This window comes from Sphaerodactylus townsendi, linkage group LG15 (genome assembly GCF_021028975.2).
Source record: "Sphaerodactylus townsendi isolate TG3544 linkage group LG15, MPM_Stown_v2.3, whole genome shotgun sequence".
Lineage (NCBI taxonomy): Eukaryota > Metazoa > Chordata > Lepidosauria > Squamata > Sphaerodactylidae > Sphaerodactylus > Sphaerodactylus townsendi.
This window is the reverse complement of record NC_059439.1, coordinates 33,946,875-33,961,129: the sequence shown is the minus strand read 5'-3', so window position 1 is coordinate 33,961,129 and position 14,255 is coordinate 33,946,875. Positions and strand designations below refer to the sequence as shown.

The window sequence follows — 14,255 nt, the reverse complement described above, 5'->3', positions numbered from 1 at the left end:
TATACCATTTCAATATCACTTTTCTTTCCAACTCCATATATTTCTCAATCTTTAAATTTTTCCAACTGTCTATTAAATTTTCATTTGCATAATAATTCTTAATTATTATGACTAATATGCCTCGCATTTTTCTCCCAACATATCTTTTCTCTTGATCCCGTATTCCTGAAATCTGAAAAGCATCAATTCATTTTTTTCTGTGTTACACAAAAAGTCTGTCGGGGGTTTCCAATGGTCTGAAAAATTATATAAGGTCTTCTCACTAACTAATGTAGTTAGTTTAGCTATATACTTTTGACTGTGTGTATGTGGGAAAATTATAGCTTCTGCAGCTCCTTATGAGTTGTCTCCAAGTTCAAAGAAAGTGAGTTTACCACGATCGGAATATCTTTAAGCATTTTCAAAATAAAGGAGACAGTTGCCATAAGTGGGAATAACATCGTTTTCATTTTCATTGTTAATTAAGGAATTGAAAGTAATCAGTTCAAAGAGAGGAGCAATTCAACGCTGCTAAATTTTCTATTTAGCAACAAGAGAAAGGAAAGTTCTTCAGAATTAAAAAAGAAAAGTTGAGGGAGTAAAAAACGCAGCCTTACGCTCACTGGAAGTCACTCCTAATGGCTCAGAATGAATGTTTAGTGTGAGGAGATTTTTCTCCTAGTAGCACATCCTCATGTCTTGGAGGAACAGGGCATTCATTTTCTCCTCAGAATATTCATTCAAAAATCATACAGTGTTTGGCACAACTGATACAATCAGGGAAGGTAAAATTCATTAGAAAAGTGTTGAATGCCAAACACACACACACACACACACACACACACACACACACACACACACACACACACACACACACACACACACACACACACACACTGCAGTTTCTGAACATTTACTTCTCTCTCTCTACAGGAGAAGCTGTGAATGAGGGCCGACAACCTCACCTGTGACACCACGTTCATCTTGGTGGGACTCACCAACGACCGGGAGACACAGAAATTGCTCTTTGGGATCATTCTTGTCACCTATGCTTTGACCCTTGTGGTGAACTTAGGGGTCATTATGCTGATCCAGGTGGACTCCCACCTCCACACGCCCATGTATTTCTTCCTCACACACCTCTCGAGCGTGGAGATGGGTTACGTTACTAGCACTGTCCCCCAGATGCTGGGTCACCTTCTGATGGGTTATGGGGGATTGTCCTTAGTCAGATGTGCTCTTCAGATGAATGCCACTTTGGCTTTTGGTTCTGTTGAAGCGCTTTTGGTGGGTGTACAAGTGGCCTCACGACCGTTACTTAGCCATCTGTCATCCCTTGAGTCTATGCCACTGCACTATGGGAAGCATGAGGAAGGCGGCCCAGGTACAGCTGGCTTCATCTTGTTTGCTAAGGATGGCTTTTTCTATCTGCAGATGAGTTTGTGTCAGCATCACCTTTATCCACCCCTTCTGTGGTCCCTGCCACATCAACCACTTTATCTGTGAGATCCCGATGGTAATGAAACTGGCATGCGACGACACCCACATCACAGAAGTCGTCATTTTTCTATTTGCAGGGCTGGTCATCCTGATACCCTTGTCAGCTATCTTGATTTCCTACGGGCTCATTTTCTTTTCCGTATTGCAAATGCAGTCAGCCAGTGGAGTGCGCAAGGCCTTGTCGACATGCTCGTCCCATTTATTGGTGGTCGTCCTGTTCTATGGCACCATCACACTAGTCTATATTATACCCCGGTCAGGAAGGTCTCCTGATGTAGACAAGCAAGTTGCAGTGTTGTATGTTGTGGTGACCCCCCTACTGAACCCCATCATTTACACCCTGCGGAACAAAGATGTCCATCAGGCGATGACCAAGGTACTGCGCAGATCAGACTTTGCCTTTGAAAGGTGAATGTTAATGTTGTCCCAAAGCGTAATTGATTGAGCGTATTATTATTATTATTATTATTATTATTATTATTATTATTATTATTATTATTATTATTATTATTATTATTATTATTATTATTATTATTATTATTATTATTATTATTATTATTATTATTTATTTGATTTAATATACCGCCCTATCCCCAAAGGGCTCAGGGCGGTGAACAATATAAAAACATATATAAACATAACATATAAAAGTTTAAAATTTTCATTCTAAAACAGTATCCCACGAACCCATATGCAACCCTCCCAAGAAGAATGTTGGGTCCCGATGATGTTAGGGACCCTATACAGCAGGGGGGAGGATGAATAAGCACCTTTACTGCTTGCGAATAAGCACCTTTACTGCTGTGTGTTTACAATGCTCTGTTCAGCATAGATATTGATGGTGGTGTCTTTGGGATATCACCATCTAATAACTGGTAGAACACCAAGGACCAGTAGATAAACTGTTTTAATCCAAAATGAAAAAGGAGATGTTCTATGGCACAACTAGTCTTAACTACATTATACCCCTGTCAGGAAGATCTCCTGATGTAGACAAGAAAATTGCTGTGTTGTATGTTGTGGTGACCCCCCTGCTGAACTCCATCATTTACACTCTGTGGAACAAAGATGTCCATCAGGCGGTGGCCAAGGTACTGCGCAGATCAGACTTTGCCTTGGAAAGCCCAAAGAGTCATTGGCTGAGAGTATGGATCTTGTGAACAAACACATTGAAAGTTGTGTGTTTATAATGTAGATTTGGTCTCTGTTCAGCATAGATATTGACTGAGGGGTCTTTGGGATAACACTATATAATAACCTGTAGAACATCAAGGACCAGTAGCTAAACTATTTTTTTAAAAGGTCAGATTTTTATTCAATGTTATGTCCTGGATCTTCAGTCAATAAACGGACTCTGGATTTGTTGATCAGACGTGTTTACTAGAACACAGCAAGCCTGACCTGGCTTTCTTTAGCCCATTTATCCCCAAGAATTCCCCCCTCCTGTTTGGCCAATGGAGGTTGGAAAAGAGTTGGGGAAAAGTAAGGGAAAAGAGCTAGGCATCCAAGGTCACGAAAGAGAGAGATACATTCACCTGGCTTGTCACTCCCAAAGAGCAACAGGCACATATTGTCAGGGTCAGTCTAGTTATCTACAATTGTACCAAGCAATAAAGCTCAAAGGAGGGAAAGGTCCATTACATATGCAGACAAATTACACCTATCTTGCAGCAAGTTAAAGTACCCTTTTGTCATCCAAAATGCCTTTCCTTATCAGCCCCATTTGTTGCAAAGGCAATGGGCTAGGAAAAGCACCTCCCCCAGATGACTGGCATCGCAGTCCAGAAGTACCCCTCCCATACGAGTATGGGGCGAGTTGCTTTATGAAGTTGAATTGATTCTGGACTCTCACATCCACCGCAAGCACCTACAGTATTTGGTGGCATGGGCCCATTTCTTGGCTGGGCATAACAAATGGGTTGACTCCCAACATGTGCAGGCTCCGAAACTAGTGAAGGCGTTCCATCGCGCCTATCACGATAGGCCCCACATGGTGTGTGTGTGGGGGGGAGTCTTAAGGGAGGTGGAATGCCAGGCTGGAGCCTGGAATCGAGAAACAGCGGGAGGATGGGAGGAGACTGAGAGCATTTTCTTCTCTGCAGGTGTCTGGTTATCGCTGCTGCTCAGTGTGGCCTTGAAGACAGGAAACACATTCCTTTACCAAGTGTGAAACTGTTTCTTTGCCTTTGCTTTGTAGAGTGGCACCTTTTCACTAGGGGGGCAGGGTGCCGAAGGGAATATATGCTAGGGGTTTACGTGGGTTTTTCAGAAACATCTGAAAAGGTTCCAAATAAATATTACTGAACAAACCTACAGTTTGTCTTACTTTCGGACCTGAGCAGTGGTGGGATCCAAAAATTTTAGTAACAGGTTCCCATGGTGGCAGGATTCAAACTGTGGCGTAGCGCCAATGGGGCTGGGCGGGGCATGATGGGGACGTGGCCAGACATTCCGGGGGGGGCATTCCTGGACGGGGCTGTGGCAAGGATGCAGCCGCTGCGCCGGTCCTTGGGTGGGAAACGAATGCATGCAGGCGCAGGCTGCCACGCACGCTGGTGCACCTCCTGCTAGACTGCTTCAAGTTCTGCGCGCTACTGCTGAGAGGAGGGGCGTAACTAAGGCAAAAATCACGTGGCAAAATCACCAATTAGTAACCCCCTCTCGGCACATACAAATAATTAGTAACCTACTCTCGGGAACCTGTGAGAACCTGCTGGATCCCACCTCTGGACCTGAGGTCTGACAGCTATTCGATGGGCTGAGGGAATGCTTGCACAGGGAACTAAGTGGCCCTGTTTTGAAAACAGGTCCAACCCCACCCCCCATCACTGTTTCCCCTTTTTCTGAGAATAATCTGGAAGCTGAACATGCCAGTGTAGACTGACCCTCATCTAAGAGGGCTTCTCATATTGGTTGGAGAAAAAATTCTCAAGTATCTGAAATCCAGAATCTGAAATCTAGAATCTGACGAACTGTGTCAACAATAAAATATATTAAATAATCCCAAAGTCTTGGTAACAGAAGAAGGAAATCTCAGTCTCTGATGTCCGACTCTTACACTTCCTCAAGGTCTGGGTATTTGGCAAGGTCTCTCTTGTTTACAAATGCTGAGAAGCAAACAGAAAACCCACACACATCTCAAAGATGGCTGCTCTTCCATCCACTCCCTTCTCATTGCTCCACAAGCTGTGTTCTCTGGAACACCTTTCCCCGTAGAAATCCTCCATTTGCCCAGATAAAGGGCTTAAAAAAAAGGATTTTAAAAATATAATTACATCATGCACTTCAGACTCAAGAGGTGCACACAAGAGATCACAAGCAAACTATAAATGATTCAGAATACCCAAGGGGTTGACATGGTCCTTGTGGAGAAGGTTTATATTCTTTGTCGTCTTCATGAATCCTGAAACAGTTGAGATGAGACCACACACCATGCTGCCATTTTCTAAAGCTGAGAATCATCCAGAAGCCAAACAGCCCAGTGTGGACTGACCCTCATCTAAGAGGGCTTCACATCTGGGCTGGAGGAGAAATTCTCAAGGTGGTTTAGAATTTGAAATCCAGATGACAGACTTTGCATTCATCTCAAAGGTCTCCAACGTGTCTACGATAAGAATGGCCGTCTACCCGAGGCCATAGACAGTCACTGTTCCTCAAAGCAACATATGCTCAGCTAGAAGGACCATTTTTCTAGCGAAGCGTAAAGCCCAGTATTAAAGGTCAGGACCTGTTTGAGAAAGATGCGTATCAGAAATAAGTTCTGTCTTTCTACATGAGACTTGGGTTTGCATCAGGAGCAAGTAAGCAACCTACTCCCAACCAGGTATGTATACATGATTTACACATTTTTCTTGAAAAGTGTCTGATATTATTAAGACTTAAAAAACTGGCAAAGAAAAAAAGAGGCAACATAGACGTTCTAGAGAAAACATTTAAGAAAAGTGCTCCCGATTTTGTCCGTAAGGCTCAACACACTTACTAGACAACACGCTTTCTTTCTACATGCATTTCTAAAATTTATTCTTAAATTATTTTCACTAATCTGCCTCACACTTTTCTCTGTCGTATCCTTTTTCTTACTTTTCTATTCTTGAAATCTGAGAAGCAGCAACTAATTTAGGGTGTTGTGGGTTGTATGACCGTGTTCCTGTGTTATACTCTCCTGACGTTTCACATGCATCTATGGCTGGCCTATTCAGAGATTGGCATCTTCAGAGGATCTGTAGCTGACAACACATCAACTCATTTTCTTCTGTGTTATGCAAAAGTCTGTCAGGGGTTTCCATTGTCTGAAAATCTTGATAAGTTATTTTCTCAAATTAATGGAGTAAGCTTAGCTATATGTTTCAGCTGTGTGTATGTGTATGCACAATAGTAACTTATTCTATAGGATCTTGAGAACATTTTGGGAATTCCATATGCTTTGCTTCAGTGGCGTAGGAGGTTAAGAGCTCGTGTATCTAATCTGGAGGAACCGGGTTTGATTCCCAGCTCTCTCGCTTGAGCTGTGGAGGCTTATCTGGGGAATTCAGATTAGCCTCTGCACTCCCACACATGCCAGCTGGGTGACCTTGGGCTAGTCATAGCTTCTTAGAGCTCTCTCAGCCCCACCTACCTCACAGGGTGTTTGTTGTAAGTGGGGAAGGGAAAGGCGATTGTAAGTCTCTTTGAGTCTCCTGTAGGAGAGAAAGGGGGATATAAATCCAAACTCCTCCTCCTCCTCCTCCTCCTCCTCCTCCTCCTCCTCCTCCTCCTCCTCCTCCTCCTCCTCCTCCTCCTCCTCCTCTTCTTCTTCTTCTTCTTCTTCTTCTTCTTCTTCTTCTTCTTCTTCTTCTTCTTCTTCTTCTTCTTCTTCTTCTTCTTCTTCTTCTTCTTCTTCTTCTTCTTCTTCTTCTTCTTCTTCTTCTTCTTCTATTACAGGGGGAACAAACAGTGCCTTTGTTTTACCTCTTAGCAGGATGAGGGTCCGGCTGCTTACAGTTCTTGACTGTTGGAGAAAAATACACTTTGCAGGTATATTCAGTTACAGGAATCTTGGAGGAATAACTATAGAGCCTTTCTATTTTTTGGATTGAGATCAGGATTCTCAGTAGGGGGTGCACCGTTTTTTTAGGGGGTGGGGAATTGTTCAGGTTTAATAGACTCAGAGTTTTTTTTGAAAAATTTGAAAAAGCCAAATCCCCTTACTGGTATACGGAGGGGGGTGTTTCTGATTTTTTTTTTAGACATTTGAGATTTTTAGGGCATATTAAACCCAAACCTGAAACATTCCTGCCAATTCCCTCAGACCTACCGTTCCGGGCAGCAGTAGGGTTTGATCTGTATTGGGTGACCTCCCTTTCTCTCCTCTTCTGTTCTGGGCTTGATTGCAGGTTGGGGAAAACGTTTTGATGAAGTTTTACATTGTTTCACCCTCAGTTGGGTTTTTAGGGCGTCATCATGAATCGTGTACGGCTTGATTGGAACGTTGTTGGAAGCCGCTCTGAGCCTGCTGGGCCAGGGAGAGTAGGATAAAAATCCAAGCAACGACTAAATAACAAATAAATAACTCCATGTGGACTTTGGAGTCAGGTGGCAACACAGAGCTGAACGCAGGACTCAGCCCAGAGGTGGGATCCAACCAGTTCTCACCACTTCTCTAGAAGCGGTTACTAATTTTTTCTGAGTGCCGAGAAGGGGTCACTAAAGCAACCTCCCTGCCCAATAGGGACTGGAGGTGTGTGTGCGCGGCGGCGCCACTGTTTGAATCCCACCACCATCGGAACCTGTTATTAAAATTTTTGGATCCCACCACTGACTCAGCCAGCTGATAAGTGAGGAGGACGGGGGGAGAGAATACCCCCCAACCAGTGGTGAAATTCAGCCGGTTCGCATCACTTCGGCAGAACCCGTTGTTAAAATGGTACTTGTAAACAACCGGTTGTTAAATTATTTGAATCCCACCACAGGAACCAGTTGTTAAATTATTTGAATCTCACCACTACCCCCAACCCATTTATTTTAAAAAAAATGGCAGTGGGGTTGAAGCAGCCCAAATGATGCCAAAACCACCAATAAGGTATTTTTCAGCTCAGTGGCCGTTTTGGCTTCGCTGAATGGACGCTCCCTAGTTTTGAGTTAAATGGGGTAGTTTGTACTCACTTGAACACCTGGATAGGAAAGCCAGGCTTACTTTTATTCCTAGTGATTCTCTTATTATTTCTATTTTTCTGCAGGGAAAAAACACTGGATGGGGGCTGAAAACTTCACATCTGTTTCAGAATTCCTTTTAGTGGGACTCTCCAGTGACCAAGAGACACATACTCTGCTGTTTGTGGCCATTCTCTTCATCTACTCCATTACCCTTGTGGGGAATCTGGGGATCATCCTGTTGGTCCTGGTGGACTCCCACCTCCACACACCCATGTACTTCTTCCTGACGCACCTCTCAGGCATAGAGATCTGTTACATCACCAGCACGATACCCCAGATGTTGGCTCACCTTCAAACAGGTCACGGAGGATTGTCCTTAATCCGGTGTGCGTTACAGATGTATGTAGCTTTGTCCCTGGGTTCTACTGAAGCACTTCTGTTGGGCGTCATGGCCTACGACCGTTACTTGGCCATCTGCCACCCCCTGACTTATGCCACAGTCATGGGAAGATGGCGCCAGATCCAACTTGCCTCCGCCTGCTGGGTAGGTGGCTTTTTTGGCTCTGTAATATGTGTGTTCCTCACCTTTACCCACCCCTTTTGTGGCTCCAACCTCATCAACCACTTTATGTGTGAACTGCCAGCGGTGTTGAAGCTTGCATGTGGTGACATCCGTAACACAGAAACCGTTGTTTTCTTGCTTGCCGCAATGGTAATCCTTGGACCTCTTTCAATTATCTTGACTTCCTATTGGCTCATTCTTTTCTCTGTGTCCCAAATGCAGTCGGCTAGGGGACTGCGCAAAGCGTTCTCTACATGTGGCTCCCACCTAACCGTGGTCACCTTGTTCTATGGCACCACCACCTTTATCTATATCGTACCCCAGTCTGGAGCATCTCTTGATAACAGAAAGAGGATTGCTGTCTTTTATGTTGTGGTCACCCCTTTTCTAAACCCAATCATTTACACTCTGAGGAACAAGGATGTCCATGAGGCGACAGCCAAGGTGGTGCGAAGACTATGCTGTAAGCCAAGAAACTGACAGTTGACCCTGGTCCAAAGTAGACTTTTGTGTGTCAATGATCAATGCATTTAATAAAGTTATTGAGGGGTGTTTGCAATGAACATTACATTTCTGCCTCCATCTAGATGTTGACTCAGTGGCTCCTGAGGTCAGCTCTAGAGATTGCACTGTCTAAATAACATGGGGGACGGTAGCATGACCATTTTATCATCATCATCATCATCATCATCATCATCATCATCATCATCATCATCACCATCACCATCACCATCACCATCACCATCACCATCACCATCACCATCACCATCACCATCACCATCATCATCATCATCATCATCATCATCATCATCATCATCATCATCATCATCATCATCATCATCATCATCATCATCATCATTGTCATCATCATTGTCATCATCATTGTCATCATCATCACCTTTGGGACTCTTTAGTTTGGAGAGGAGACGTCTGAGGGGGGATATGATTGAAGTCTATAAAATTATGCATGGGGTAGAAAATGTGGACAGAGAGAAATTTTCCTCTCTTTCTCACAATACTAGAACCATCCTTCAAACAGGTCACGGGGGCATCCATTGAAAATGCTGGGGGGAAGAATTAGGACTAATAAAAGGAAACACTTCTTCACGGAATGTGTGATTGGTGTTTGGAATATGCTGCCACAGGAGGTGGTGATGGCCACCAACCTGGATAGCTTTAAAAGGGGCTTGGACAGATTTATGGAGGAGAAGTCGATTTCTGGCTACCAATCTTGATTCTCTTTGATCTGAGATTGCAAATGCCTTAACAGTCCAGGTGCTCAGGAGCAACAGCCGCAGAAGGCCATTGCTTTCACATCCTGCATGTGAGCTCCCAAAGGCACCTGGTGGGCCACTGCGAGTAGCAGAGTGCTGGACTAGATGGACTCTGGTCTGATCCAGCTGGCTTGTTCTTATGTTCATCATCATCATCATCATCATCATCATCATCATCATCATCATCATCATCATCATCATCATCATCATCATCATCATCATCATCATCATCATCATCATCATCATCATCATCATCATCATCATCATCCCAGCTATTGAAAGAGGGGGGACCTCTGCATGGTGTCATTCCATAGACCCCACATCCCAAAGCTGTCAATTTCTCCAGGGAGGTTGATTTCTGAAGTCTGGAGATGAGTTGTAATTCCAGGAGATGGTCAGGTTGCCAACCCCAGCTGTGATCCTGCTTCGAGGAAGACCTGAGCCCCAGCACCTGTTGAGTTAGAAATGAGGTGCTTTTTGTTGGAATTTTCAGCCTTGTTTGCATGCAGCAGCAGCACAAGCAGCAGGGAATTCTGGGAAGCTGCACGAACATTCTAAAGGTGACAGTTAAAAACTGTTGGTAGTGTTCTGTTGTTCCCTGACTGACTGAGAGAAAAGAGGCTTCTCTGTGTACTGCTAACCAATGCTATGTAAAAGTGCTTTTTGACTAAAGATACTGTATAAGCTTACTATCACAACCAAACTGTAACAAACCATGAGCTGTGAATGTAACAATATATGTGATCCTTTGTTGATATGTATATACAGTTTATTTTTCTCTCTCAGTAAAAGTAAAGTTCTCTTCATGTTTATGAACTTCTGAGGTAAAACGGCTGGTCTTTTGAGAGATAACTATTAAAAAAACAGAAAGCCTTTATTGGCATGTTAAAAGAACACCGCAGCTACAAAACAAACCAATACAGCAAAACATATCCAATGCCAACCCGCAAGACACATCAGTCCATGTTCACATCTTCACACAAAAAGAAGGCCCCAAATTCACACTCCACTGGGCCCGAATCACCCAACAACAAGCAAATTCTGTCTGCATCATACTGGCCATGTTTGTTATAATTACTATTAGCAAGAGACAGAAATACAAACACATATTAAATCTAAAATTAATACCGCAGATAAACATTTCAGAAGCAGCTACAGAGACATGCTACATTCCAAGCTTAATATATTGTAGCATAGCAATAAAATATTAGAGTAAGGTGACGTAATAAGGAAGAGAGAAGTTAATTGCTTATGGTCTAAACATACTTAGACCCATTACTGGATTATTTGCATTCAATTATTTCAAGGAGAAAGTTTGCCACAATCTCAGGGTTGGTGTTATTCAGAAGAATGGGAATTGCAGCCGAGTCAGCAGGGGCCATGGTGAGTAGTGGTATGGAATTTACATCTCTGACTCCCTTGGTTCTCAAGCAGTGAAAAAGAGAACGAGCTATGGGGCCTTTCCCCACTTTCCCCTCTACCACCGTCGCTGCGCGCTACTCACTGCGTGCGTCATTTCTGGCGCGCGCCCTGGCTTCCCCACGACTCCGCGCTCTGCGCAGGGTCGTCTAAAGGCACCGTTTTCTCCAGCTCCAGGAATGACGCACGCTGAGGAGGCGCGACAGCGGCAGCGTCGGGGTGGCTGTGTTGTCGCCGCCCCTATAGTGGGGAGTGCCGCGGAGCCCCGTGCTACTTGACCCGAGTAGTGCGCAGCAGAAGGTAAGTGGGGAAAGGCCCCTGGTTTCAATCTGAGTTGGGTTGAGAGATAACTATTCTAATTTAACATGCCGCACAATCCACATTTCTGCTCGTTTCTCTGCTTGACAGGATTATATATTGTAAATATACCTGTTGCCCTTCGCTTTTCACATACACACCAACACACATACTGTATCTGCCTTTGCAAGAATCTGCTTTATTACGGGGTGGGGGTGGAAAACGCAAGCACATTTCTGGAGAAGAGTGGTCTGATTCACCACCATCACATGAGCTGAGGACTCTTATCTGGTGACCTGGATTTGTTTCTCTGCTCCTACACCTGAAGACTGCCGGGTGGCTTTAGGCCAGTCACAGTTCTCTCCAAACTCTCTCAGCCCAAACTCCCTCACAAAGTGTCTGTTGTGGGGAAAGGAAGGAAAAGGAGTTTGTAAGCTCCCTTGAGTCTTCTTACAGGACAGAAAGGTGAGGTACAAATCCAGACTCCTCCTCATCTTCTTTGTCTTCTTGTCCTGACAACATTGATGACTTTTGGACCAACAGTGTGACATCACCTCAAGAAAAAACAACAACTAGAAGAAGAAGAAGAAGAGTTTGGATTTCTATCGCCCCTTTCTCTCCTGCAGGAGACTCAAAGGGGCTGACAATCTCCTTGCCCTTCCCCCCTCACAACAAACACCCTGTGAGGTGGGTGGGGCTGAGAGAGCTCCGAGAAGCTGTGACTAGCCCAAGGTCACCCAGCTGGCGTGTGTGGGAGCGTACAGGCTAATCTGAATTCCCCAGATAAGCCTCCGCAACTCAAGTGGCAGAGCTGGGAATCAAACCCCGTTCCTCCAGATCAGAGTGCACCTGCTCTTAGCCACTGCTCTTAGCCACAGAGAGGAAGGTGCCTTTGTGAGTATCTGTCCCACATGTGTGAATCTCTCCTGTTTTCCCCTGAGTGCTTAGCTTTCATCTTTGCCCCTTTTGTTCTCTTTATTAGGGCTTATATCCTGCTGCAATTGTCTGCATTAGAGTCTACCACTTCTTACCACGACACCACACAATGGAGTTAGCAAGTGGAGTGAACAGGGTCTCAGCCCCTAGTAGGGAAATAAACAGTAAAGATCCTGCCCAGTGAACCTTCTTTGGAAAGCTTACCCATTTTGTGGGGGGGAAGCGTTGCGCTAAAACACCAAAACCCCATTGACAACCCTAGAAGTTGTTATTGGGGACATAGGGTTCCAATTACTGGGGACATTTGGAAGGAATCGCTCCACACTCTCAAGAAACTCGCCCCTTTATCCAGCGGAGATTAGGTACATTATGAGCCTGGGTTCACTGAACTGATCATATCGAGGAAAACCTGACCCGTGCCACGGCTCATAAAAGGAGCGGGCGCGCTGTGCGTGGCATTTCAGTGGCAAGAGAGATCCACGCAGCTCTTGCCCGCCTGTCGTGCTGCAAAACATCTGAATAGCTGCTCTTTCGCAACCATGAAGCCAGCTACGGTGGGCCTCCTCTGGTCCCTGGCCCTCCTCACGATTGTCTCCGCCACGTCCGACCGCTACTACCTCGGGATCCTTTGTGGTGAGAGCATGTTTCTCATGGGTGTCAAAGAAGTATGCGGAGTACCCAGGAAAAGGAATCTTCACGATGTGCATTACCAAGAGGTATCAGGTAAGCATAACCACAATCCTGTTTACAAGATGGCCTCAGGTACAGCAGGACTACAAGGAGCAGCAGTGGCATAGTGGTTAAGAGTAGGTGCATTCTAATCTGGAGGAACTGGGTTTGATTCCCCGCTCTGCCGCTTGAGCTGTGGAGGCTTATCTGGGGAATTCAGATTAGCCTGTGCACCAGTGGTGTAGCTAGGGAAAATGGAGCCCAAAGGGAGTGCCCCATCCCCATTATTTTCAATGGGAGCTAAGGAGATGGGGACTACCCTTTTGAGAGTCCATAACTTTGGCCCCCTTGAACCAAACTGCACCAAACCTGGGGGGTATCATCAGGACAGTCTCCTGATGATACCCTGAAATTTTGGTACTGATATGTTTAAAAATGCGCCCCCTGCAGGCACCCCCAGAAATTTGCCCAAGATTCTTTGTTCTGCAGTGACTTAGCTGCATTGCTGTCAATGGGGAATTTCTGATAGAGGGCTGTGGAGTGCACATTTCTCATGGTAAACCCACAAAACTTTCAGGGTATCTTCAGGAGAGTCTCTGGATGACACCATTCAGGTTTGGGGAACTTTGCTTCAGGGGGCAGTGGGAGATGGGCCCTACCCTTTTGGGGTCCCTTAGAATTGAACTCCCTGAAGCAAAGATCTAGAGCAGGGGTCGGGAACCTTTAAGATCCAAAGAGCCATTTGGACCCATTTTCCACGGAAAAGAAAACACTTGGAGCAGCAAGGGAGTGGGTGGGGACAAGCGACTGGGCTCCGAGGACGCATCAGTGGCGAGGCCCCTTGCGAGGGGAGAGGCATGGCTTGGGCTGTCAGGATGCTGAGCAGTGCTGCCACAGGTGGGGGAACTGTAGTGCAGCTTGCTGCGCGTCGGGGCTTTGGAACACGTCCAAGAGCCCCGCGGAGCCCAACAAGGGCAGTCGCCGTGGAGCTTGGCCGAAAGCCCCCCCCCCCCCAATAGCTCCACACTTCTTCTCGAGGCACCAGCAGGGCTGCAAGCATTGCCTCGGGCTGTCTCTCAGATGCAGCACCTCCTTTCTCTCTCCTCAACCCACATTGCTTGGAGCCCTGCAAGTGATCCCAAGGCACACTCGTCCGTCCTTGCTGGGAGGTTGGCGGGAAGGGCTGAGCAGGGATAGGGGCTGCCTGCGCCTCCTGCTGCGGCCAGTGGGGCTTCCGTGGGGGGAGGAGGGGGGACCTGCGGAGGAAACGGTGGGTGCCGGCCGGCCCCTTTCCCTTCCCTCCGGGCGCGTGCGCACAGGGGCTGGAGGTTGCCTGCTCGGCTGGCTTCTCCTCCCTGCTCTGGCCCCCTCCCCTCTTCAATCTGGAGTACCGCCAGGTAGCTGAGGGGTGGGCTGGTGGTGGGGGGGAGGGAGGTGCCCCAGAAGCGGCGGCGGCGGCAGCAGCAGCACTACTTTGCCATGTGAAG

At 46.0% G+C, this 14,255-nt stretch overlaps 2 protein-coding genes across 2 annotated transcripts; both read left to right on the top strand.

Annotated features, from left to right (window-relative positions):
* Nucleotides 1-924: 924 nt before the first annotated feature.
* LOC125444363 (olfactory receptor 502-like) lies at nt 925-3,727 on the top strand. The gene is made up of 3 exons (XM_048516771.1): nt 925-1,363; nt 1,557-1,855; nt 3,677-3,727. Exons 1-3 carry the CDS (start codon nt 925-927, stop codon nt 3,725-3,727), a joined length of 789 nt encoding a protein of 262 aa, XP_048372728.1.
* Nucleotides 3,728-7,708: 3,981 nt separating this feature from the next.
* Nucleotides 7,709-8,653, top strand: LOC125444362 (olfactory receptor 2D3-like). Its single transcript, XM_048516770.1, has one exon. It carries the CDS (start codon nt 7,709-7,711, stop codon nt 8,651-8,653), a length of 945 nt encoding a protein of 314 aa, XP_048372727.1.
* The last annotated feature ends 5,602 nt before the right edge of the window (nt 8,654-14,255 follow it).